At 40.3% G+C, this 25,050-nt stretch overlaps 3 protein-coding genes across 4 annotated transcripts; 2 read left to right on the forward strand and 1 right to left on the reverse strand.

Annotated features, from left to right (window-relative positions):
* The first annotated feature begins 63 nt into the window (after positions 1-63).
* LOC106914356 (collagen triple helix repeat-containing protein 1) lies at positions 64-7,089 on the forward strand. 2 transcript variants are annotated; one of them, XM_014981094.2, is made up of 5 exons: positions 64-654; positions 2,551-2,631; positions 4,234-4,452; positions 5,341-5,557; positions 6,612-7,089. In XM_014981094.2, the coding sequence occupies exons 1-5, from the start codon at positions 544-546 to the stop codon at positions 6,752-6,754; spliced, it is 771 nt and encodes a 256-aa protein (XP_014836580.1). In that variant the 5' UTR covers positions 64-543; the 3' UTR covers positions 6,755-7,089. The 2 variants fall into 2 exon arrangements, with proteins under 2 accessions (XP_014836580.1, XP_014836582.1); XM_014981096.2 differs by lacking the exon at positions 2,551-2,631.
* Positions 7,090-8,268: 1,179 nt separating this feature from the next.
* LOC106914355 (solute carrier family 25 member 32) lies at positions 8,269-12,611 on the reverse strand. Its single transcript, XM_014981093.2, has 7 exons — positions 12,139-12,611; positions 11,913-12,063; positions 11,731-11,816; positions 10,459-10,613; positions 9,589-9,702; positions 9,355-9,500; positions 8,269-9,281 (listed from the first exon to the last, which is right to left on the reverse strand). The coding sequence occupies exons 1-7, from the start codon at positions 12,338-12,340 to the stop codon at positions 9,158-9,160; spliced, it is 978 nt and encodes a 325-aa protein (XP_014836579.1). The 5' UTR covers positions 12,341-12,611; the 3' UTR covers positions 8,269-9,157.
* Positions 12,612-15,236: 2,625 nt separating this feature from the next.
* On the forward strand, positions 15,237-23,783 carry dcaf13 (ddb1 and cul4 associated factor 13). Its single transcript, XM_014981092.2, has 11 exons — positions 15,237-15,450; positions 16,694-16,893; positions 17,021-17,128; positions 17,888-17,977; positions 18,063-18,218; positions 18,307-18,384; positions 18,456-18,538; positions 19,298-19,462; positions 19,560-19,695; positions 22,245-22,408; positions 23,432-23,783. The coding sequence occupies exons 1-11, from the start codon at positions 15,381-15,383 to the stop codon at positions 23,517-23,519; spliced, it is 1,338 nt and encodes a 445-aa protein (XP_014836578.2). The 5' UTR covers positions 15,237-15,380; the 3' UTR covers positions 23,520-23,783.
* Positions 23,784-25,050: the final 1,267 nt, after the last annotated feature.

Below are 25,050 nucleotides of genomic sequence, written 5' to 3' on the forward strand. Positions count from 1 at the left end.
TTATTTTTTTATACGCCAGAGTTCAATTAGGAATCGGAAGAAAAAGAATATCATATGAAATGTGGTGCTCAGCTGTTTTTACTCTGATACCCTTAAATGCAACAAATTTATCTTAGAAGTCACCTGACTATTATTTTTTTTTGTGTGTGTGTACAAAGAATAGAAAAACTTAAGATATGGAAAGCAGATATAAAGACCTACTAAAGATTTGAACTCATCAGACTGTTATTTCTAAAAAATAAGAATAAGAATCGAAAACCATGTTTTTATCTTTTTTGCTTACACTTTACTGTTATTCTGTAGCGAGGCACTCTTGATCTATCTGAGCTCGGATTTTTTTTTTTTTTTTTACCACTGACTCAAGATCTTGACAGAGTGGCCTCACTGTGCCCCCTCCACATCACCCGGGAATGTTTTCTTTAGCTCCGTCTCTGCGCGGTGACTGGCTCCTTCCCCTGTCGGCCTGCCCTCCTCCGGCCTCCTGCTTAGACGGACTGTCGCCTCACACAGCGGCACACTGACTAGGCTGTCACCACCGGCAGGATGTCTCCTCTGGCGAGCCGCCTGCTCGTTCTCCTCTGCCTGGCTTTGCCTCTTTACGGGGTGGAAAAGGTGAAAAATAGAGGATACCGAAAGGAACCCGACGTTGACAAGGTAAGACCCTGTAAAAAAAAAAAAAATCACCTTAAAGACTCAACTTTTCAAAGTCGACTCTCTTGATTGGATGACTCATTAAAATGTGATTGTCGCAGTCGGTGACCTTCGTGTCAGCGCCCCTTGTATTATTAATGCGTCTCATGTAACTTTCATTGATTTGTTTTTGCATATTCATTAGTCTCACTCTTGCCTTTTTAGTATTGTGCTGTTTAACGCTGTTTTAGGTGTCTTTTTATGTCGTGGAGTTGATTAACACGGGAGAATTCATTATTTTACTGGTTAATTCACTTGTCTTAACGCGAGGCACTTTAAAAATGATCCTCCTGCATCTGAAGATCATCGCTGTTTGTGTGGTTCTACAGTCAGCTGGTTCTCCGTTAGTCCAAGGTTGGCAGCTCTCCAGTAGACTCACTAGGCTCTTCAAAAAGAAAAGAAAAAACAGGAAATTGGGGTCTGACTCAAACCCTCTGGCTTTGTTACTTGTGTTCCCATTTTTCCGGTTGAAAATAACTTTTTATAGGTATGAGCTGTTTTTGTTCATGGTTAACAGTTCTCCAGTTGGTTAATTTTAATGATCGTCATCCCCAATCCAAAGGATGTTTGTGTCTTTACTGCCTATGGGAATGTTGATGCAGAAATGACACATTTACCCCTTGAATTTGGGGTTTCATAAATAAAACTTGTGTTTATTTTAGCTAGGTTTCCTAGAACCAGTGAACCCCCTACCCCCTTCCCCGGTCCCACTGCTCCCAGAAGTGTACATACTGAACCTTCAAGCAGTTACTGTAATTTATGCCTCCAACAAGCTATTAGACACGTATACGCATACTTTTTTGAGGATTTTCAGGGTTTTTTTTTTTTTTTGTGCAGGGGCGGATCCAGAAATTCTTCTAGGGGCTTGTTGAAAAGGAGCCTGTAAAAAAGGCAAGACAAAAATGATGTGACCCCACCAAAATAAAAGACATAGCCAAATTTCATAATTTTTAACTAGGTATGTTCTCAAATGAAACATGAAACATAAGGCTAACTTTGAGCAAATGTCTTAACAGTTTATAAGTTCATGCCTTAAAGTCCTGTGTACCAAAATCAAGCTGGTATGTTGCGTTTTATAGCTCCCAGAGAATTTATTGTGTGTGATTTCAAAATGTTCTGACTCTAATTTTGGACTCAATATGTGATTCTCGTAATATTTTTAGGGGTGGGTCCAGAATGAGTGATAGCTTTTCAAAATGGGCCAATATGTCTAAGAGAATATAAATATACAGTCCGTCTTAACTGAACTCTACCATTGCCTTAGGGATCTGCAACTGAAAGGGGCCAAGATAGGGTTCAGTACAGTTCACTTTTACAATGGAAAAATCAATGGAAACGAGGCATTAAATAAATGTAAACCCCTTTGTGGACTACCACAGCTAGGATGCTCCAATCATTAGGAATGACTGCCTCAGAATTAAGACGCTTGCTAACCCTAACCCATGCACTGAGCCTATTAGTTAAGAAAAAGCTTGCAAGCAAAACACTTCCAAAATGAAGTAGTTTGGCCTGACCTTTGTTTTACCATTAGCATTAGCATTAGCTTTAGTGCTGTTGGTAAAAAATTGAATACAAACTCAAATTTTGAACCCTTCTGTAACGCCACTTACTTATTTTAATAATTTGATATATTAATTCATAATCCAGAGACATCAGTTCCACCCTTATTTATCGGACACCACACACGATAAATTACCATTTGAAATGTTTAGGCACCGAAATAAAAAATGTTACAGTTTAACCAATACTGAACATCCCCTTTACAAATGTTTATGTTTCTACGACTAACATTTAAGATTCGCTCACAATTCTTTTTTCGTAGTGTAACAAAGTCCGTATTTTGTGACCGTCTGTATCTAGTGCACAGGAAACGATGCAGAAAAACCCAACTGCACTAGACACTCCTCGGACGAGGGAAGATCTCCTTGTCAGAGCAGCATGGTAATCTTTAAATCCAACTTTTTTACGCCTGAGATCCATTGAATCAGAAATCTCTCAAATCAAACCCTGCATGTTCCTGAAAAGCTTTTGCCTGTGCTTTGGTGTGGACTAATGCATGAAAAGCAGTCAGTACCTGTACAGTTTCCAAACTAATGCACATGGCATGCGCTCAGGTACAGGATCAGAGTCCATCTTATGTACAATATGGCCATAGTGTAAATAGGCAGGCGGGCTGCCACTGTAGAAGGAGCATACAGGCAACTAATATAAAAGTCAGCTGTATTGCAGGGCGGACAGAGTTTCCATTCATTTGTCTGCTTTTGAAAGCCCTCCAGAAATACAACCTCTAATAAACTCTGCAGACATTTCCACCCTGTGAATACGCCGGTCTTCTCGAATCACTCCCAGACGCCGTCACCAATAACCCCAGGACGCCTGGAAGTATCTCGTCCCATTTTTCCTGAAAGGACTCCAGTGTTATTTCAGCACATGCAGTGCCAACAAGAACCTTCTAATTTCATCGCTTCCCAGTCTTTCCTCTGGAGATGACGTAAAGTCTCGTATCTCTTGGGAGCTAAACCCTTTAGCAGCTTAATGGCAGGAACAGACTTATAGGAATTCTGCATTTCATCCTATTTTTAGACGTTTTTGTTTTAGATTAGGAAATCTGAAACGCATTTTTTTGTTGTTGTTGAGAATTTACCTCTGGGACCCAAGTCAGGACAAGATGTTGAAACCGAAGTAAAAGCTCTTTGTTCTCCACCCCTACTTTTTGATTTACCCCTCTCCCATCCCCCCAACTTAATGTCTTTTGGCTCCATTGCTGTTCCACAGCTGCATGCTGAGTAAAAAGGGCAGCAAACCCAGCTGCTTCAGTCAACTATGATTGCCTAAGGTCAAGGATGGACTTCCTACGTGTCAGTTTATCCTGCCTGAGAGAGAGAGCACCCACAAATAACCTAAATTAAAACACATCTGCTGCCTCCCCTATCACCCCCACCCCCCACCCCCCCAAAAAAACACCAATTTTCAAAACCTTTGTGCTGCAATCACTTGGTATAAAATTTCTATTCGAGGAACGTGTCCCGTCTCGCTCGTTTGGCTCCTCCATTGTGTCGGTGTTTGTGTGTGGTAGCTTTTTTGGCAAGCTCTCTGCTGACTTTGAGTGAGTCTGAGTCAGCTTGGGTGAGTTGCAGCATCTGCCTAAAGATAGCAGACAAAAACTGAGCAGGACAATGAATCACACGCCGCAATGTGCGTTCACACACCTACTAATTTAGACAACCTCCAAGCCCGCAGTTCCTGATTTACGCACAATATATCATTCATTAGCTTGGTGGCTTGATGTCTGTCGGTGCTAGAGTCCTCTGCTTGGTTTGGAAATACATCTGTGTTTTTTTTTTCACTTGCACCCCGACTGGCATCGGATTTTGTTTACATGACTTGTAAATGAGGTATAATCTTGCCTCATTTTTGTGCATGTTTCCTAAACACACGAAGGCAGCAGTAAACGGGAGACTGAATCAGGAACTTCATTTACCCGAAATTCGGCTGTCCTTCTTAGCATTCATGACCCTTCCTGTTTTTCTTTTTTTTCTCCAGTATGGCAGCTGCATGCAAGGCCCAGCAGGAACCTCTGGAAGAGATGGTAACCCCGGAGCCAACGGCATTCCAGGCACCCCAGGTATCCCGGGCCGTGACGGGCTCAAAGGTGAAAAAGGGGAATGCGTGAGTGAGATCTTTGAGGAACCCTGGAGGCCCAACTACAAGCAGTGTGCCTGGAACGCACTGAATTATGGGATCGACCTGGGTAAAGTGGCGGTGAGTATTACCGCCTGAGCAGTATCTGTGTTACGAATTCACACGGAAAGGACTCACAGTTTCACCTCAAGTAACCGCAAGCTTTAAAGTAGTTTACTGGTGTTTTATGAGACACATGAACACAAAGCAGAGCCACATTGCGGCGCAACTGCAGCTCCAGGCTTTTTTTGGGGGGGGAGGGGGGATTTGTCTTCACTGGTTTCATGCAATCTGGAAAATCCCATTCTTGTAAAAAAACAAAAAAAACAAAAACTAACTCCAGCTCAGTCAGGTTGGATTGAGTTTGTGTGTTGATGTCAATTTCTGAATCTGTACGCAGGAAATGTAGGTTTATGCGTGGACTTTGGGAAATTCCAGCACGTTGACATGCTTTGATCCCAGTCCTTCTAGCGTATTCTGAATAATTCTGAAATAATTTTTTAATATATATTAAATGCAAAATGTCAATATTTTTTTAACAGTTTTGGCTCAATATTGGCTCTGAGTTTGTTTTTCATTTACCAAATGGCCTGTTTTTGAGTCTGTGCACTCCAGTTAACAATTAATTACTAAATCTGACTTTTGTTAGTCTTAAGATAAGTCAGATTTCTCAGGGTTACCATGGACACCGTGTTGCAATGGACTGAGTACAAATGCACACCAAACTTTTTATGTCTTTATTTGTAAAAACAACAAATACAATTCTGAAAACGATATTTTCTTTCCTATTACTTTCACTTTTACACAATTTTGCTCCACCTTGTGTTGGTCCGTCACATAATGTCCCAGTACAACACATTAAGGTTTGCGGATGGTTGGAATGAGAAAACATGATATAATTATATGCTTTTTTCTGCATAAGTTCTGTAAAACAAATTCACTCAGAATCTGTGTGTTGCCATGTCTAAGGACTGCACGTTCACCAAGCTGCGCTCGGACAGCGCTCTCAGAGTCCTCTTCAGCGGTTCCCTGCGACTCAAGTGCAAGAACGCCTGCTGCCAGCGGTGGTACTTCACCTTCAACGGAGCCGAGTGCACGGGACCCCTGCCGGTGGAGTCAATCATCTACTTGGACCAGGGAAGTCCAGAGCTCAACTCCACTATCAACATCCACAGAACATCCTCAGGTAAGGGAGAACCTGTAGTGAACTCTAAAAAACCCAAACAAATAAAATAAAGGACAGAAACATTGAATCGTGGACTGTGCCTCACTGGTAACACTTTATTTGAGGGGGTGTGCATAAGACTGACGCGACACTATCATAAACATGATAAAACACTGGTAGCATGAGTCTTCATGAAGTGTCTTTGGATAAATAATTCCACTTTTAATGCAAAATTGAACTAAAAGTTGCATTAAAAGTCCACTAAACGTGTCAATTTTACATTATATTTTAAATAAATACATTTATAATGCAAAAGTCTATTAAAACTTGCATTAAAAGTGTCATCATTTACTGAGTGACACTTCATGACAACAGGACTAAACATTCATGAAGGCTCCTTCATGCTTATGATAATCCCATGTCAGTATTATCTTCAAATAAAGTGTTACCACCTCATTTTGTACTTGAGTAGGTTTGCCTTATTTAAAAAAAAAAAAAAAGTTTTATTTAATCATTATTTTTGCTCTCACAGTTAAAACCGTGGTATTGGAAGATGACTTACCGTCGTCTCAAGAGTAAACAAACTGAGGTTTGGTTTAATGTTTAATCCGGATCATTTGAGCGAGAGCAATGCAAAACGTTTCTGAAACAAATCCGACGGATCACACCGGCACGTCGCAGAGCGCATTCAGGAGCTTCAACGTGCCGGCATCGTCTTTATCAGCCATGACAATTCCTCTTCCCATTGATTTGGCAAACAGACCAACCGTATCTTTGCACCAGTGTTTTTGCTCGGTCTAAAACCAACGCCGGTGTTGCACGGCAACAGAAAATAACAGAGGCATCATTTAGCTTTTGATCTGGCTGAGGCTCGCCAAGAAGTACGCCCCAGGTAATCCTCCGTGTGCTCAGCTGCTGCCGAGCAGGCTGCTTCTTAACTTCACAAGGGCCACCGCGTGTCAGAAAACTAATTCAGGATTTAAGATGCGAAACGATTGAAGTTGTGCGTTTTTGCTAAAAAAAATAAAAAAAAAATTCCTGGCCTCTGACCTCTGCTCTTGTTTCCCTTTTGCAGTTGAGGGGCTGTGCGAGGGCGTCAAGGCAGGGTTGGTGGACGTGGCGGTGTGGGTGGGGACCTGCGCCGATTATCCCCGGGGAGACGCTTCCACGGGGTGGAATTCTGTGTCCAGGATTATCATAGAGGAACTGCCTAAATGAGAAGACAGAGTGATATGAAAGGGAGGACCCGGTCTTTGTAGTGTTGGAGCAAGTCGCCTGACACGCCAGAAATAATCAGGTACGGCCGGTTGAGGCGTGACAGAGCCACTGATGGTACCTTGAATGTTTTTCTTTTTTTTTTTTAATTACACGTACAGAAAATTCTGTTGCTCTGCCTCCTGGAAGTAAACTCTGTACTGTGGTTTATTTTTTTGTCTGCTGGTGGCCTGGCAATTGATTACAGTAACCATTCAATGTGCTTCAAATGTACTGTATGATGTGTGTGTGTGTGTGTGTGTGAATCGTTTCTGTCAATAAAATCACCTTTTTCTAAAGACTCGACTTGATCACTTGTAGGAAGTGGAAAAGACGTGGGATTTCCAAGTTTGGAGAAATGTGGACCATAAAACTATGAGCTTGGGAAGATATTTATATTTTACAGAAAATGTCCCGTTGTCTGACTTGTGTCCATTCGTTTAATTCATCCTTCCATTCTTCCATTTCTCCATTATTTCATCCAATGTCGCATCTTTCGATTCATGCATTAATCAACATCATTCATCTGTCAGTTCATCCATTATTTAACACACCCATCTGTTTGTCCATCAGTTCTTTAGCGTCCAATTTTCTTTTAAAACCATTTTACCTACAGAAGCATAAACAAAATATGTTATTAAAATAAAGAAGTTCCTGTAGGAGAGGGCACCTGATTCTAAGACATAAAAACTACAAATAACGTCCTAAATGTTGATTGTTTCCTATTATTGTTGGACTTTATTGTGTGTATTCTCAGCGAAAACAGGATACGGGTCACTCCTTTAAAACTTTACCAAATCGGTCTCACGATCTTGGGTTGTTTGAGTCATTTTTGGGTTTGTTTGTTATTTCATTGTTTCTTAGTTTCTAGTCTTTGTTTCTACTCCTTTTCTTCTTCCCTTTCTTAGTTATTTTAGTTTAATTGTTCCTCATGTTTAGTTATTTGCTAGTGTTAGATTCAGTTTTTCTTACCAGTTTGTGTATCCTGTGTCATTTTCTCTCTCTTCCCTCACACCTGCAACCCATTTCTATTCAGCCATCTGTTTCTTGTTCAGTAATCAACTTCCTGCAGTAAATACCCATCTCATTCTCAGTCACTCCTTGTTGGTTCCTCCTGTTATTCTCTTCCTTGTGTTTCCCTGCTGGTCAGTGATCTCTGGATTTCAGGGTTTTTTTTTCTTCTTCATTAAATCTTCAAAACTAATATTGAAAGGCGGTGTAAATTTTACTGTGACATTTATACACGTCGTATATTATAAACCTAGAACCTCAGGCTGAAAAACCAAGCTTGTGCCATTCTTGAATTGTGGTCTAACGCTGCACAAAAATCACTTATTTTTACAGGTTTCAAATGTAATGCCTGGTTCAGTGCATTAAACATTTAACTGTCTTCATAGAGGTTGGAAAGTCGGGAAACTGGCAGCCTGGAAAAGTGTTGAATAACGCGTTGGAGCCAAAGACCACACCCTGCAATAAAATAGGTCAAAAATAAAACATTTATTGTGTTCACGAGCTAATAAAGCACTTCACATTTCATAACAAAATGTAATAAAACAATACACTTAGTTTGTATATTGAGCAAAAAATGACTTTATGGAAGAAGCATCATCAATGCTGCAGTTCACATGTGGATAATTAATAATAAAGATAAAACTAGAGACCTGAGATCTTGATGCTGATGATCAAGCATTAAATATCGACTGTTTTTCATCTTTCTGTTGCCATAAAACATAAATAAAACTTCCTCTGTGGTAGAATGCTGAATTCACCACATCGTTACAATACGCCCCTCTTGTTTGAAAAAGTAGTTACCAAATCACATCTATATAATTTCCAAAGGGACAAGCTGAAACAACTCATCCCCATGAAATAACTGTGCACTTAAATGGGACACATATTCCTGTCATGTTTTTACAGAAGAGGATTAAGGCCACTGAACATTTTTTGTTGACTTTTTTCCCCCTCAGATTTCAGGATTAAATCTCAGGATTTTGACTTTTCTCTGAAAAATCTTAACTTTTCTTTAGAATTCTGACTTCAATCTTCTAAGTTCAAAAGTCAGAATTCTGAGGAAAAAAAGTCAAAATTCTGAGGGGAAAAAATAAAAATAAATCAAAATTCCATGAGAAAAAAAAATCCCAAAATTCTAAGAGAAAAAGCCAAAGTTCTGAGATTAAAGTCAGAATTCTTTTACTTCAGTGGAAATGAGTTAGTAGTTTTACTGCTTTGACTTTTTTCCCACTTCAACGCATCTCCACGTACTTAATGAAGGCCTCTGGGGAAACGCGGTCCCCTCTTCGTCTCCAACGTTTCAGCCGTAGCTTGACGCCCTGTGTGGCTGTCCATGCTGGGTCCTCTCCATCTCTCTCATTTCGTCCCCAGAAGGAAGCGGGACACGTTCTCATAAACCACAAAAGTGATGCAGCAGGCCGGCGTGACGCGGATCAAATTTGGGACGATGCCCTTGTAGAAGCCCGAAGCTCCTTCATTTCTGCGGAGAGAATAACGAACGTGAAAAGGAAGCCGGGTCCAAGTGACCGATCCTGGCAGATCGGCATCCGTACCTCCACGTCCGTCCGATGACATCTACGACTCCTCCGTATCTGCTGTGCTGGTCTTGGAGCCGAGCTCTCACCACCTGATATGGGTACGTCGTGGCGACGGCGAATATTTTGGACAGTGCTGCCATTGTGATGTACTCCAGAGCGTTCTGCTCATAAGAGAACGACAGAGAGGAGGGTGAGCAGGAAGGAGGAAGTGATGACTTTCTTCAGTGTAACCCCAAGTTTGAAACTCACCAACTTTGCATCTGAAGGCACCTTCTTGTATTTGTTGTAGTCTCTCTTGAGCTCTTCGTAGGCCATGAACTGCAGAGCCCCGTGAGACGTACCGAACAGACCCGGAACGTAGCCCTGCAGAACACAACCAGGACTTCACTTCAGCTGGAAGTATGCATGATGAAGAGTAATGATGCCCCCTAGTGGAGGATGACCATTTCCTGCTGAAGTGACGGAAGGGAAGTATGGAAGCTCATTCAGGTCATGAAAGAAAAGAACAAAATCTCAACAGGAAGTTATAATTCTGAGTTTTAGAGGCAAAATTATTATGAAATATAAAGGCATCATTTTTTTTTTTTTTAGATAAAAAACAAAGTCATAACTTTGACTTTCTAATTTAAAGTCATGATTATGAGACACTGGACGAAATCGAATTTATTACTTTGCATCTCAATTATGACTTTAAAGCAAAAATTAAGATTTGGAAAGTTGAGATTATGGACTGCATCTCATAATTATAACTTTTAAAGTCAAAATTATGACATTAAAACTCAGAACTTTTAAGTCAAATTCAGCACTCATAATTATGACTAAAATCAAAACTATGGCTTTGAAAGGTGAAATTATGACTCATAATTTCGACTGGGTCTCATAATTATAACTGAAACTTGAAATTATGGCTTTTATTCCAAAAATAATGACACGCCCTCAAATGATGACGCTAAGACTCATAATTATGCCTTTAAACCTCATAATTACGACTATAAAACTTGCAATTATGACTTTCCTGTTGGGCTTTTATTTGTTTCTTTCATGGCACAAAATCTAGCATCTATAATCATCAGACACACTTAATATGTCGCGCATGGAAGACCACAAAAAATGTCTCACTTTGTAAAGTCCTGGCAGGCCCTCGTGGCGGTAGATCTTCACCAGGGCGTCCACCATCCCCCTGTACTGCTTACTGGTGGGGTCGGCGCTGTACTGCAGAACCAGTCGGGTCTTGGTGACCCAGATCGGGTTGGTTATGGTGAGAGTGAGGATGCCTGAGAAGAAGCAGCAGGAAGCAAGACTCTAAAGGTGTGCCAGAGCCTTTCAAGTTCACACACACACACACACACACACACACACACACACACACACACACACACACACACACACACACACACACACACCGCTCTAAAATCACACTGTTTTAATGTTCTGCCAGGTCTGGCTGCAACTAAGTAGGTTAGTTTTGTCAAAAAAAGAGTTTTCAACAGCCTTCACGAAGAAAAAAGCACGGCACATTGGATGAGTAGGTGGTGCAAAATGTGTTTGCATTTAGTATTTTAATAGGTTTCTACTCATTTGTCATATAAACATTTTTCTCCAGATTCAGCTTTCCCAGCACTTCATGCAGAGTAAAAATAAATTTAAAAAAAAATCAAATATTCACCATAAATTTACAGCCAATATCTCAGATTTTAACACAAAACCTTTTTTAAACAGAAGTAGAAGAAAAAATGTAGATTTTAAAAAGGAATTTGTGCAAAAAGAAAAAAAGCAACTTATTTCATAGGTTGTAGTATTAATGGTTGTATGAACTGATTGTAAGAATGTAAAAAAAACATCCACACTTTAAGATGCAGCTTTAGTGCCGCTCGTTTAAAAAAATATTAATCTCAAAATTAGATGCTAATGTCACTTTATCACATATTCGGTGGATCAGTACCTTACTCTCAAGGCTAGTTTTTCTTCTGTTTATAGTAATCAACTTGCAAAAAAAAAAAAAAATTAAAGAAAAAATAAAAACGTATAAAGAAAAAATAAATAAAATAAAGTAATAAAATATCTGGAATAAATGAAGCATTTTGTTGCGATTTTTCATCTTGCAGATGCAAGTGAATTTGCATGCAGTTTCTTGGCACTACATGTTACTGGAGTGATTCAGAGCTCATAATGATGTAATCCTCCCTGGATCCTTCTGTTTAAACAGAAATATTGTGTGGCAGCTTCAATTTTATTACCTGGGTTAAATTTATCCAGGGAAAAAATAAACAAACTCGTTTGACCCCCTTAGTAAATATAATAAACAAAACAGGTGTGCAGTCACTTCCATATGAACCTGTCAGCTGCATCCAGCTCTGAGCGGAGTTATCCAGCTGAGAGGCCGTTTCTAACCTGCTGCAGCCGCCGAAACCAGGTGCTCTGCTGGGCTCAGTTCAGCCTGACGGCCTTCCTTAGCGTAGCCTTTGATTGCATTGTAGCTGGAAAGGAAGAGGGAAAACTTACATCAACAGATTTCTGAATGTCACTGTTGCTGGTGAAATCGTCCTGATGCAGGGTTTTTCTTTTATACATACAAGAAGAAGTAGAAACCCCAGGACAAGCCTGCGCCCCAGATGTTGGGGGTCACCCCTTGGTACAGACCCCTCACTCCCTCCTGATGCCACACACTCTTCATACAGTGAAGAATACCGCTGTACTTGGGCCTCAACTCCAGTCCGTCACTTACTGCATTGGAAGAGACGTTCATATCTTAGTGAGTGTTCAAAAATACATCCAGAAAAGCCGATCCTCACGCTGTACCTGCAAACCTGATCTTCACCAGGTCCAGCGGGTGAAGGACCAGAGTGGACACCACTCCACCGCTGAGTCCCGCCACCAGGTTTTCTACTTTCACATGGCTGAAGACCTGCTGGACGTGTCCGGCGACGGAGACAGCGGAGATGTGTTTTCTGGGCAGCCCTGTCGTTTCTGTGGCATTACGGTGGTTCGGTGCGGAGCTCATCCTTAGCAGGTAACCGAACTCAGCTAGCCTTCTCCGCCGCAGCTAGCTGAGCTCCTAACAACCCCCAAACTAACTCTGTAAAAGTGAGACGGCTGGTTGACTCCGCGACAACATTTAGATATGGCACAGATACGCGGAAACCGCCAGAAATTCACGGCACGTCGGCAGCCGAACCACGTTTCTGACATGAGGCGAAGCTCATCGCCACCGCTAAGTGTCAAGTCTCGCACTCCTCCGGCTCGACCTTGTTGTGAGGAACCGATCAGATGTCAAGTTGTATTCCTCAGAGTTGTACTTCCGGAATGTACTTTCAAAATAATTCGAATCCGGGTCCCACTCCTCAACGCGGGCGTCACGGGTTCGAGTCCCGGCCCGTTGCCCCCTCCACATCTTTTCACCCCTCTATCTGTCTATTTAGTGTGGAATAAAGGCAATTAGAGCCAAATAACAATGTTTGTTGCATCAGGAAACGCAACACTAAATCAAATAAATCTTTGGTAATAGTATTTGTTTACATGGTAGTTTGTCCTGCCCTATGAGGCCTTCATTCACCAGTTGATTTTTTTTACTTGCAGATCTTCTTCCAAGCAGTGTTAATGGAGCATTTTTATTTAGATGTAAAGTCTGCTAGAGTCAATTTAGAGTTTAATTAAAATTGCACCCATCAACAACAAGCACTCATACTGGGTTTAATGTAAAAAAAAAAAAAAAAAAAAGTTTGAATATTAAGAACAAAAAAAACAAACCACCATTTGGTATGGAGGATATGATGATGTGGGCCTGTTTCCCTTCCCCAGGCAATGGGAATCTTGTTAGAACATACCATCTTGAATTGCCAGGAGATTGAACTAAAAATATTAACTGGTGCAGTTAAACTGAAAAAGGATAGTCACTGGGTCTTTCATGAGGCAACCCCATCCCCAAGAAAAAAATCAATCTTTCCATGGCCACCTCAGTTTCCAGACTTTGATGGATACAAAACCTGTAGGAAGGCGAAGAGAAAAAAAAGCACCAAGATTCCTAAGGAGACTATGAAAGGAGAAATGATCAGATATCTTGGGCTGTCTTTGCAAACGTATGATAATTATAACTGGCATATCTACAGTTTAATTAACAACAGGTATTCATACTACAATTATCTGAATCTAATTCTTCACATTCATCCATCTCTCTTCCTTGTTTAATTTCATGTAAAATTAACTCCAAATTACACCTCCGTCACTTTAACTTTTACCAACAAACACTTAAAACAAAAACAGAACAAACAAAAAAGTCTTCTCCCAGCGTGACAACCGATCAAGCTGCACAGCTCCTCCAGCATAGTAGCTGCCACAGTTGTTCTTGTCTTCTGCTGACTGCTGCTGAAAATGTCAAGTCAAGTGTGCTAAGCAGGAACGAACCATTTCATGCAGATCCAGGGGGGTGTTTAGTACAAATATGGACGTGTGCTTTTTGGTCTGGGAGGGGTAACATTTAATTTTTATTGCTAAAAAAATTTTTTTTAATCGTAGAAACAGTAATTGACAGGGTTCTGATTTTATTCTTTATTTCTGTAAATATATAAATATATATTTTTTGTGGGGGGGCCCCCTGTCGGTCAAAGGCCCTTGGAACTGTCATAACTCCCCCCCAAATTCAGTGCCCCTGCATTTTTATTACAGTCCTGGGCATTTTAATTATTGATATTTTTTTGTTTAATAGCTCTCTTGTTCTTTTTTTTTTTTTTTTTTTGTAAATTAGAGTCTTAGTCTTTTATTTTTGGCCAGTGTTCACTAATTTAGGATAATTTGTCCATTATCCTAAAGGTCTTTTCACACCCATGTGCCCATGTCCAATGTGCTTTGTCCTTTATCTCTTCCAAACATTACATAAAACATTAGGAGACGCTGCTGCTCCCTTTGCCTTCACCTCCAACCTTTCTGTATCTAGCAGTCAGTTGAAGAGGCACCTGGAGAGGCTGAACCGGAACAAGGCTGCAGGTCCAGATGGTGTCAGTCCCAGAGTCCCTCTGTGGGATTAGGCAGCATCTCTTCAACCTTAGCCTGACCCAAGAAGAGGTTCCGTTGTTGTGGAAGACATCCTGCCTGGTTCCAGTACTGAAGAAAAGTCACCCATCAGACATAACGACTATAGATCTGCTCCCCTGACAACCCACATCATGAAGGTCCTGGAGAGACTCCTGGTGGCCCACTTCAGTAAGTAGATCAGCTCATATCAGGACCCCCTGCAGTTTGCTTATCGTCGTGGAGTGGGAGTTGATAAGTTTTCTTACTTTTTTTTTTTCAACTGGGTTCTCTCATCTACCTCCATCTGACTGGTGTTGTTGAAGGTGGAGGTTTACAGGCTGAGGAGATCCAACCTGGGACGATCAGAGACATTATTGATCTGCATAATCTGAATCTGGGATCAGAAACCAATGCTGGGTTCTCTACAATGTTTCTAAAATTGTTTAATATTCAATGTCTGACTGATGAACAGGTGAAATTTCAGCATAAGATTTTATGGCAAACCTCCCCTACTGTTTTATATATTGCCTCATTTATTTTTAAAGGATTCAAAGCACATGGGTTCTGAAATCTAAGAATCACTTTAATCTCATTTCTTTTATTTTCCTCTCTTCTTTCTTCATCTGATTCAAATCCTTTCCTTTTCTTGTTTACTCGATTCAACGTTTGCCAATCTCCTGCTTTTGTACTTCTTTGTGTTCAATGTGAGATTCTGCTGCTATTGCAGTTCTTCACGCCAACAAATCTCATTTATACTCTCCAAGACTTTCGTGCTCCTACTTGCCCCTAAACTCTGTAAAAGTACGCCTTTTCGTTACTATTTCCGGTTCGTCCTCTTTCTAAAATATCTAACTTGACCATTGTTTCTTTCAGTGACGCAATTATGACGCGACGATGTCCCACAATGCAACGCGAGCAGACCAAGCCACTTCTTCACGATCAACACATGTTGGCTAATCTTTTTTTGCGCTAACATTAGGATATTATTATTAAACATTCTTTCGTATTGGCGTTGCTCTTGGTTCTGAAACCAAATGAAGGTCAAGGTCCTTTCAAGAAACCCGGATGATTATGTCCGGGAAACTAAACACGATATTCAGCGAGGTAAGCGTGTGACTGTTAGCTTCCAGAGGCTAAAGATTAGCGTAAACATCAACTTCTGTGCTTCTCTTGCTGCGACAGTATCAGCATTAGGAGCTTAGTATTGAACAGTAGTTAAGTACGGCTAAGAGAAATAATTTTAAAGTATTTTATGTTAAACTCTAAACATTTAACCTCATTCCAAAAATATTTAAAGTGAATAGTTTTTCACTACTTGTCTCTCTAGACTTCTGTGTGTTTTATTGGCATTTTATACCAATAACCAACACGGAACCAACACAAAGCTAGAATCGAGCTGTTGAGTAGAAGGAAAAGTATATACGGGTTTTAAAAAAGTACAAAACATATGACGTTCATTTCTTTTAGCTTTCTTTTGCTCCGAATCAAATAAAATAAGTCGCTTAATTAGCAGGACTAATTAAGCGATTTGATTCAGGTGTGTTAGACCAATGGCGCATAAAAATAAAGCAGAACAGCATTCCTCGAGGAATGGAGAGAATTTAGTCTGTTCAGTCTGACTAACCTTGAAATGTATATAAAAAAATCCCTAAATGTCCAAATGTGATAGAGACATACCTTTAATTGCAGTAAATAGTGTTTCTACTAAGCAGTGACACAAATGCATGGTTCTTGTTTTATATTTGCTGAAAAGCATGTATGTATCTTCTTTCTCCATTATTAGCGTAGCTCATAGGATACCAATAAAAAACTTAATGTCATTTTTTAGTTAAAAAAAAAATGGAAATAGTTTTATTCTGCTCTCCTTGTGTGTTTAACAACGCAATTCAGCAGTAAGCTTAACTCCACTGGAATGAACACTTGAATCAGGATACAGGTTCTTTGCTCTGCTTTATTCCGGTGACCCAAGCACTCATACAACATGGAGTAAACTGTAACATAAATAAAGCAGCTGCATTTACTATGAGTACAAAAGAGTTAAAACAAAATACACATTCTTAACAAATAAGACACTAAATAAAATCTACTCTTAAATATTAAATGAAAACTTACAGATGGTGATGTCCAGATTGATTGCAACCACCTCCTCATTTGTGACTGAGTTAAAAACAAAACATAACCTAATGAAACGGTTGACTTCCTGTCCTACGGTTGACCTACCCTGACCTTCAAAATAAAAGCCTTATTACTCTTAAAATTAAAGGGCTTAACAAGTTAGTTTAAAGGTTGTGAATTCTTCTGCGAAGCAACTTGCAGTACCGACCTTTGACTGCTGTCCCCGTGTCAGTCCCCAGGAACTACGACCCCTCCCTTCATCCGTTCGAGGTGAGCAGAGAATACACTCGGGCTCTGAACGCCACCAAGTTGGAGCGCGTGTTTGCCAAGCCTTTTCTGGCCTCCCTGGATGGACACAGAGACGGGGTGAACTGTCTGGCCAAGCACCCCCGGAGTCTCTCCACGCTGCTCTCTGGCTCCTGCGATGGCGAGGTAAGCCGTCCTTTGAGCTAACTGCTAACGGGTTTTACTATGAAGCCCTTGAAAGTCGAGGAGCTTCATGTGCTCTGTTTTGTTGTCGTCGTTTTCTTTTATAAATATATAAATGTTGTGTGTGTAGGTCAAAGTGTGGAATCTTACCAAACATGAGTGCGTCCGCACTCTCCAAGCGCATGAAGGTTTTGTCCGGGGAATGGTTGTCAGACATTGTGGTACTTCCTTCTTTACGGTAAGCGGTCTACTTCATCATCTTCACATTTTTCCATTCAGCTTGTTTGTTTTTAAGTGATCACACAGACACCTATGAGCAGCATAACAACTAGGGGTGCACCTGGGCCTGTCACAATAAACAATAAATCAATTAATCGCATGATAAATTGAAATCAGCACAATAATTTCCATTTGCATCGATTTATCGTTTATCTTTTTTTTTCTCTCTCTCTTCCCACCAAAAACTGGATGACTAAAGTTTTCAGTCTGACACATTTGTCTCAACTAGCCTCCCTTTTTATTTTTTAAAGGATAATTTTGTTTGCAGAGACTTCGTGATTAATTTATTTATTGTTTCGGTCCCTTTATTTATGTTGGACTTTTAAAATGCCTTTCAGTGTTAAATACTCATTAAAATTTTTAAGTTTAATGATCTTTGAGAATGTGTTCTTGCATTCTTGGGCTATTACCATAATAATACTTGAAAATTGTTTCAAGACAACTATAATATCGTTTATAAAAGATTCTACAGCAATTTATCATCCAGCAAAATCTGTTACCTTTTGAGGCTTAGTTACACCGATAAATTGGCCCCAATCAACTGTTACTAACAGTCACTTTGTTGCTATATTTAGCTTCTATTTTTTTCCCAGACAAAAAAAAATCGGTATCTGCCAAAATTGAAATTAACAAATGAGTCTTTTTCAAAGATGGATGATCGGCCAGAAAACTGCAATCGGTGCTCCGCTTAATTACAACCTATCCTCGATTCTAACAGATCGGAGACGACAAAACCATAAAACATTGGAAAATGGAAGCGCCGGGCTACGGAGAGGAGGAGGAGCCTCTTAACACCATCCTTGGCAAGGTAATGCCTTTTTGATTTTATTCATCAGGACTAATTTTTTTTTGCATTACGATTTTCTTGCTTAAAGAGATGCATCCCTCTTTAGGCTGTGTTCACAGGACTGGACCATCACCAGAAGAACGCTGTGTTTGCAACATGTGGCCACCAGGTGGACATCTGGGACGAGCAGAGGAGCACCCCCATCCGCTCCTTCACCTGGGGCGTTGACAGCTTCAGCTCCGTCCGTTTTAACCCTGTGGAGGTGAGACATAGTACACAATATTCTGGAACTGCACCTGTTTTATATGAAACCTGCTGATTTCAGCCACTTGGATCATTTTCCTCTCCAGACAGAACTCCTTGGAAGCTGTGCCTCTGACAGAAGTATAGTTTTATATGACATGAGGGAATCAACGCCTCTTAAAAAGGTGGGTCTTTATTCTTCTTTCTTCTCTTTTTTCTTTCAAGTTCATATTGAAAAATTCTGCTTGTCCTTCAGGTGATCATGACAATGAGGACCAACACGATCAGCTGGAACCCAATGGAAGCTTACTACTTCACTTGTGCAAATGAAGACTACAAGTGAGTCTAAGAGGGAATTGCATTTTGTTTGTTCTTTCAACAGCTTCTGGTTTGTGTAATTATTAAAAAGGTGTCATAAGACAAATAGTGAATTTAAAAGGATGCAGATCCTTTTAAATAATTGTCTACCTTTAATTTGAGATAAAACATCCGATTCAATAGAAAAGTAGATGAATCTGTTGAGAAAGATGCAGCAATTTTTCAGGTTGGTACTGGTTGTGCTGAAAAGTTGTCAAAAATGTGGTTAACATGGTTAACAATCGTCACTCCACTGATGCTAACTTAGCAACTTTTTTGCTATATTTATTGACTTTTCTGCCTCTCTCCTGGAGACAGTGACTTAGTTCTCTGCCACACTTTACACGGTCTTGTGCTGCGGTCACCAATGCAGATTTGCAAACATGAGTGAAAAGATGAGCGAGGTTTAAAAAACACTGTGCTGAATAAAACCAGTATAGTATGTACTTACTGCAATGATGAATTACCCTTACAGCTAACATTTCTGAATTATGTTTGAAACAAAATTTCTTTACTTGGAAAACTGAGATATCTGGTTTGAGACAGTAAAAGATTTTAGGACAGTGTGAATTTTTACATTTCAAGCTCACAAAGTTGAGCATGGTGATTAATCTGATTACATTTTTAAATAGATTGCCAGCTCTAGTCATCACATAAGTAGTTCAAATTTAGCTTGCACATCCTGGTTTGTACCAAAGACGCAGATGCTAACGTTAGATTTGCTTCCTGTCGTCTCACTAGCCTGTACACATACGACATGAGGCATCTGGAGAATCCCGTCAAAGTGCACATTGACCACGTCTCCGCCGTGCTGGATGTTGACTACTCTCCCACCGGACGGGAGTTTGTCTCCGCCAGTTTCGACAAGACCATCCGCATCTTCCCCAAAGACTCGGCAAACAGCAGGTCGGTAACTGGTTCTCGTCGCGTTGGCCGCTTTTAAGCCCGGTCTGTCTGTCTTTTAGAAGCTTACAGTGCAATATGTCTCTGGGCGTGTTTGCAGAGAAGTCTACCACACCAAGCGCATGCAGCACGTCATCTGCGTGAAGTGGTCGGCGGACAACAAGTACGTCCTGAGCGGCTCGGACGAAATGAACATCCGGCTGTGGAAGGCGAACGCGGCAGAGAAGCTGGGAGTGGTAAGTTTATTTATTTATTTTATTTTATTTTATTTTTTGCTTAGTTTTGTGTTGGCACGCATCCCGGGCCATTACTAATGGTGATGTCTACATGCTGATCAGCAGCTGCATTTTCCTCAGCTGTCTTAATATCTTGTATCTCCGTCAGGTTTTATTACTCAAGCTAGTTTTATGAATTGGCTGCATTCTTTTTGGCCCTGGGCCGCACTGTAACAGTGAGCCACTCTGCCAGCAGCTACACTACGGGGGGACGACCGCTGCCAAATGCACTGATGGATGCTGACTTAGGGTACAATCACTCTCAATAAGTGCTATATTCCTGTTGGCACAGTGTCTCCAGATGAAAGGACAGCCTGAAAAGAAAAGCTCAATTTGGAAACATTTGATATCAATTGGATTCTGTCAATAATATCTGCTGTTGTGTTAATAATATTGCGTCCTCGACTGTCGCATGGGGCTTGTTGAGACTTCCCATGAAGTGCTCAGTTGCCTCAAACAGCAGTTTACTGCCAGATTATTAAGATGATCTCCAGCAGCCATCTTTCACTCCTAATCAGATTCGCTCCTGCTTATTCTCTTAATGCAGCTCGCTGGTGGAAGCGGGCTGCTTTTGGCACTTGTTTTACTGTCACTGTGCACGGTGAGATTTACTCGCAGGCTCTGCACTTAGATAGATCAGACAAGCACTGCTCCTATCAGCACTTTGAAATCGGCCAATCACTTAAACGGAGGCCACTTTGAACGTAACGAAGCATTAACGGCAAAGTTCTACTGAGAGCGTCTTTAATTATCAAGAAACGCCGAGATGCTGAGTCAAAGCTTAGTCGGGGGTCTGAAGGCATTACTCTGGACGAACGGAGACTCTCCTGACTGCTCCGAATCACTTTTTAGAAGTTTCCCCGACATGTTGGAACTTTTGGACTCGCGGTTAAATTTATATATTTAGTCATGTTCTTTTTACTCTTAGTTGTAGAAGAACTGGTGTGGTAACTTATTTTGGGCAATCATTTTGGAATATTATTTAGTGAAACACTTCCACAGAACATTCTCTGACCTGAAACTTTTTTTAACATTTTTTTTTCAATAAATGCTAAAGTGTGGCAATTTTAGGAGGCAGAGTTGCAGTGCAGTAGCGACCTCGGTTCGTGACAGGTGCTATGCCTCATTTAGCCACTGAAACCATGCTACTGTTTGGTCGTTTATTTGTGGAAATGGAAGAAGAATTATTTTTCTTGTATATGAAGAAATGCAGGAAAACTTTATGGGGGTAAATTATAAATAACCCTACCAGTCCAACAGCTGGACGTCCAGAATTGAGAGAAAACTCATCAGATTTGGATTCCAATGATCAGGACCATCATGGGCGCCGAGGAGCGTAACCACTGAATTTCAGAAAATGTTACAAATACATGAGCGTTTTTTTTTTCCTTTCAATCTTCAGTGTTTTAAAATAATGATTAAAGTGAAGTTTTGACCGTTTTAGGAGAATGTCTTTATGAGCCCACGATTCTATAGACTTGTTGAACTTCCTGAATCCCTCTCCACCTTAACTGAACTTCTGCTTGACGCTGTTAATGATCCAGAAGACTGTCAATAATCTCAAGTACCTCCTCTTCTAGCAGTTTTCCTGATCCTGATTGGACTTAGTTTAGTGCAACAGGATCAGCTTGTACCAAGTGTTCCCCCTCAAATTGAATCCCAGACAAATCGTTGCTTCTAATTAGAATAAAAGCCTCGGAGGAGAGCAGTCAGGCCAGACGGTGGCTTTTACGAGCCAAACAGAGGTGGGCATGTTGTCGAGCTGGTGGTTTCACGTTTTTATCAGACATTGATTTGTTTTTAAATGAGTTTTCCATTCCACTGAAGTTATTTCAACTGTACGGATCAGCATTTTACAATCAAGTGAGTTGAACTTTGTTAATGTAAAATTGATTTGACTTGGAACGACACAAGTATATCAGTTTCAGCTGAGCTCGTTTTAAACGCTTTGCTTGAAGCTCTACATTGTTTTATCCTTGTTTCATACAGGAAGATTATTGGTGGTGCACCGCCTCCAACCTCAGTTTATCCTGTTAATCTTTAGTTTCTGTGTGAATGTCCAACCACATGGTTTACCATTTCACAAAATAAAACTGTTTGCACAGGCTGCTGTGAGGTTTTTGAGGTTGTAGTTTGTTTTTTCTAGAAAAACAAAGCATTAGATTTTAAGCATTAGATGGCTTTAAGCTTTAGATCGCCTATTCTAGATTTATACTAAATACTACTGCTGATATTTAAAGCTAATAGTTTTATTTGACATATCTGTATTTCAGATCCTGAACTACTTGTTTGAGGTTTTAGTTCTTCACACACATTGTTTCCACCATTCAAGTGTTTTAATCAGGGCTTTCTTATAGTGATGAGAAAATTTTGACAAAATATGAAAATACTGACCCACTGAGAATTGGTTGTGAAAACCAGGGAGTATTAACAGACATTTCAGTCATTTTTGATGAACTAATTGGGCTCATGTATATTTGTGTGCTCCCTCTCCCTGTTTTCTGACCCAGCTGTCTCCCAGAGAGAAGCAGGCCGTTCACTACAGCCAGAAGCTGAAGGAGAAGTTCCAGCACCACCCACAGATCAAGCGCATTGCTCGCCACCGACACCTGCCAAAGGTCATCTACCACCAGAAAAACGAGCTGAAGGTCATGAAGGAGGCCCGCCGTCGAAAGTACGTATCCAGTTTCATTTTCTTCTATTTTTTACAAGCAGCACAGGGAAGAAACGATGGGAATCCCCCACTGCCTTCGTTTAAGGGAGAGGTAGCGATTTGGGCCAGTGCCAGGGTGAAGGTGTGACCTACTCAGTTTCACCCAGCCTGATGGAAAATTTCACAGATGGGACCGGGCCTCTCTGACGTAGCCGCGACAGGCACTACATACTCATTTATAGCTCGGATGGTGGATCAATTGTCCCAGTTTGCCCTTCCCTCCTGTGAATCACAGCTTATTCTCTGATTTGCATCACTGCTTTAATATATCAGACATAAGACTTTGCAAATTAGTTTATTTCATTCATTTACAGTTTAAAGTGAACATGCCACATGTTGACAAGTTTTGAATGAAAAAAAAAGTTGTATGTAGTCTACCTCTTCTCTCATACGTCAGTTTGCTATGGCATAAGCAACCAAACGTCAATCAACCATCCATATAGACACATATTTAAACAAAACAGACAGTGCGTGTATTTAAAGGTAGTAATGACAAAGAAAAAAAAACATCTTTTATCTTTGTACCTTGATAGAATATTATATAATTTTTTTATTTTCTCAAAAGTTAAAATGGATCTTACTCTCTTTTGGTTTCTTTTCAGATTCATTCCATAAACAGAAATACACCGTCCCATATGTTTACTTCTGGTTTATTTATTTATTCATCTCTGATCCTCTCAATTTATAAATGCTATCTCAGTTTATTAATCTTTTTTTTTTTTTTTTTTTTTTACAAACGTTCTGGCAACATACTGTTATGCATAAAATATTTTAGATCTGCACTTTTATGCATTAGTTTTCGAAAGCACCAGTGTGTGACGCAACCGTTAGTCCAACAGTCACATATTTAATCTGTTCCTCCTCTTTGTTTGCTTTCCTCTCCTTCCTTCCATCCCTTTATCTCTCTCTCTCTCTCCTTTCGCCTGTTCCTGATTCGTTTCACCAGCAGTTTCAGTAATTCATGACTCCTCTGTTGTTTTTCAGGGAGAGGAACGTCCGTAAGCACAGCAAACCAGGAAGTGTGCCTGTGGTGTCTGAGAAGGAGAAACATGTTGTCAGTGTGGTGAAATAGATCCGGCTCGCGAGGCTGAAGGACTTCCTGTTTAGTGGAGACACCAAGGACTCGTACATGGAATCTAAAACTGCGAGGATTCACATGTGGAAGGAAAACAAGCGCCAGTGGCTGTACTGTAGATACACAACATGAGTCAGTCAGGTTGTTGTTACAGGCTCCATGGTACATGAGGTCCTCACTTTGGAGCCATGGAAAATAAAAGACTTCAGTGGAGTTGTTTATATTGGAAATCAAAGAAATAATAAAGTTTGTTTAAATAAATCTGGTGCTAAGATTCTCTTATGTCCCTTCATCACTCTTTAGTTTCTACAGTTTGATTCCATATTTAAATAAATGTCCTAGATGTCAGTGAAATCTTATCACATTAAAATGTAATAATTGAGTTTTGTTGCTTTTCTTTGATGTTTGGTACACATGTGACTGTGTTTACGTTCGATTCTAAATCAGACTTAAAGTCCTTGTGTTTAAGTCAATCAGATAAATTCATATTTTCACATGAACTTGAATTGATACATGAATGTATCTGCATTGGCTAAATATTAGATGATACCTGAAGGTTTCACCTAAAAAAGTAGACTTTAAAAAAAAAGAATATTAGCTTAAATAATAAAAATTTAAGTGGAGGTTCATCAGAAGTGGTGAAATTGTAAAAAAAAAAAAAAAGTTCAGCTGAATTCATTCAATTTGCAGCAATTTGTGATAACTGACAAAGATGTTGCCTTGTGCAATTCTGCTCGATTAAAATCTTGCTTCTCAGCTCAGTCTGGACTTTCTCCTATTCACTCGGATTCCCTCCGGTAGAATTTCTACCTGGCCAATCAGTGAAAAGAAGTTGTGAACAGTTCCGTCCGTCGATTTTGTGCGCCGTTTTAGAATTGTAGTCTATATTTTTAGCAATGGTAGCGGAGGAAGTGAATGAAGCCGTTCAGTCCGTGTCAATCAAGCTTCCAAATTACTGAATCAACATTAACAGCCACCTTGATCGGCTTGGCACTTCTCTCTCCTCAGTGGGAAATGGTTGTTTACAGCGCAGGCAACTTCATAGCGTCAAACTGGTGTATTAGATACGGCATGGACAAACTTTAGCAAATGGATAAAATTTTTAACTTTGACAGACTCCACACCTCCAATTGTATCTCAGTAGCCGGAGGTCCAGACCCTGTGTACGATGCAAAGCATAGAACAGGCGTCTGATTTTTTTTTTTTTTATCAGGCTAGTGTTGCACAAGCCTAAGCAGAAATGTAGGCATAAGAGCCATGTTACTTTTCTTTCTTTCTGATAATTTACCCTGTTGTGCTCCCATACATAGGCATGTTGTCTGGTTTATGGGTAGCACTTGGTGGTAGCATTATTAATTTGAGTGTGTGCAGGTGAATGGGGAGGACCTGGATTTGTGGGGTGAGAAATTTTCTGTTGACTATTTGACGTCATTGCATGATGATGTGACCAACAAACAACCAACTACGTAAGTGTTTGTCAAACCTGTGAAATGGAGCACTAAAGTTCACAGTAAGGTTTGATGCATCT

This window comes from Poecilia mexicana, unplaced genomic scaffold (genome assembly GCF_051168715.1).
Source record: "Poecilia mexicana isolate PSO_F unplaced genomic scaffold, ASM5116871v1 scaffold_16, whole genome shotgun sequence".
Taxonomy (NCBI): Eukaryota; Metazoa; Chordata; class Actinopteri; order Cyprinodontiformes; family Poeciliidae; genus Poecilia; species Poecilia mexicana.

What these genes read in the sequence shown, in the direction of transcription:
- LOC106914356 (XM_014981094.2), top strand. Translation starts at nt 544, where the DNA reads ATGTCTCCTCTGGCGAGCCGCCTGCTCGTTCTCCTCTGCCTGGCTTTG. An exon ending in AGGAACCCGACGTTGACAAG is followed by an intron (nt 655 to 2,550) that starts GTAAGACCCTGT and finishes GTCTGTATCTAG; the next exon opens with TGCACAGGAAACGATGCAGA. An exon ending in CATCCACAGAACATCCTCAG is followed by an intron (nt 5,558 to 6,611) that starts GTAAGGGAGAAC and finishes TCCCTTTTGCAG; the next exon opens with TTGAGGGGCTGTGCGAGGGC.
- LOC106914355 (XM_014981093.2), bottom strand. Translation starts at nt 12,340, where the DNA reads ATGAGCTCCGCACCGAACCACCGTAATGCCACAGAAACGACAGGGCTG. An exon ending in TGGGGTTTCTACTTCTTCTT is followed by an intron (nt 11,817 to 11,912) that starts GTATGTATAAAA and finishes CTTCCTTTCCAG; the next exon opens with CTACAATGCAATCAAAGGCT. An exon ending in GTCATCGGACGGACGTGGAG is followed by an intron (nt 9,282 to 9,354) that starts GTACGGATGCCG and finishes TTCTCTCCGCAG; the next exon opens with AAATGAAGGAGCTTCGGGCT.
- dcaf13 (XM_014981092.2), top strand. Translation starts at nt 15,381, where the DNA reads ATGAAGGTCAAGGTCCTTTCAAGAAACCCGGATGATTATGTCCGGGAA. An exon ending in TTAACACCATCCTTGGCAAG is followed by an intron (nt 17,978 to 18,062) that starts GTAATGCCTTTT and finishes ATCCCTCTTTAG; the next exon opens with GCTGTGTTCACAGGACTGGA. An exon ending in CGGCAGAGAAGCTGGGAGTG is followed by an intron (nt 19,696 to 22,244) that starts GTAAGTTTATTT and finishes TTTCTGACCCAG; the next exon opens with CTGTCTCCCAGAGAGAAGCA.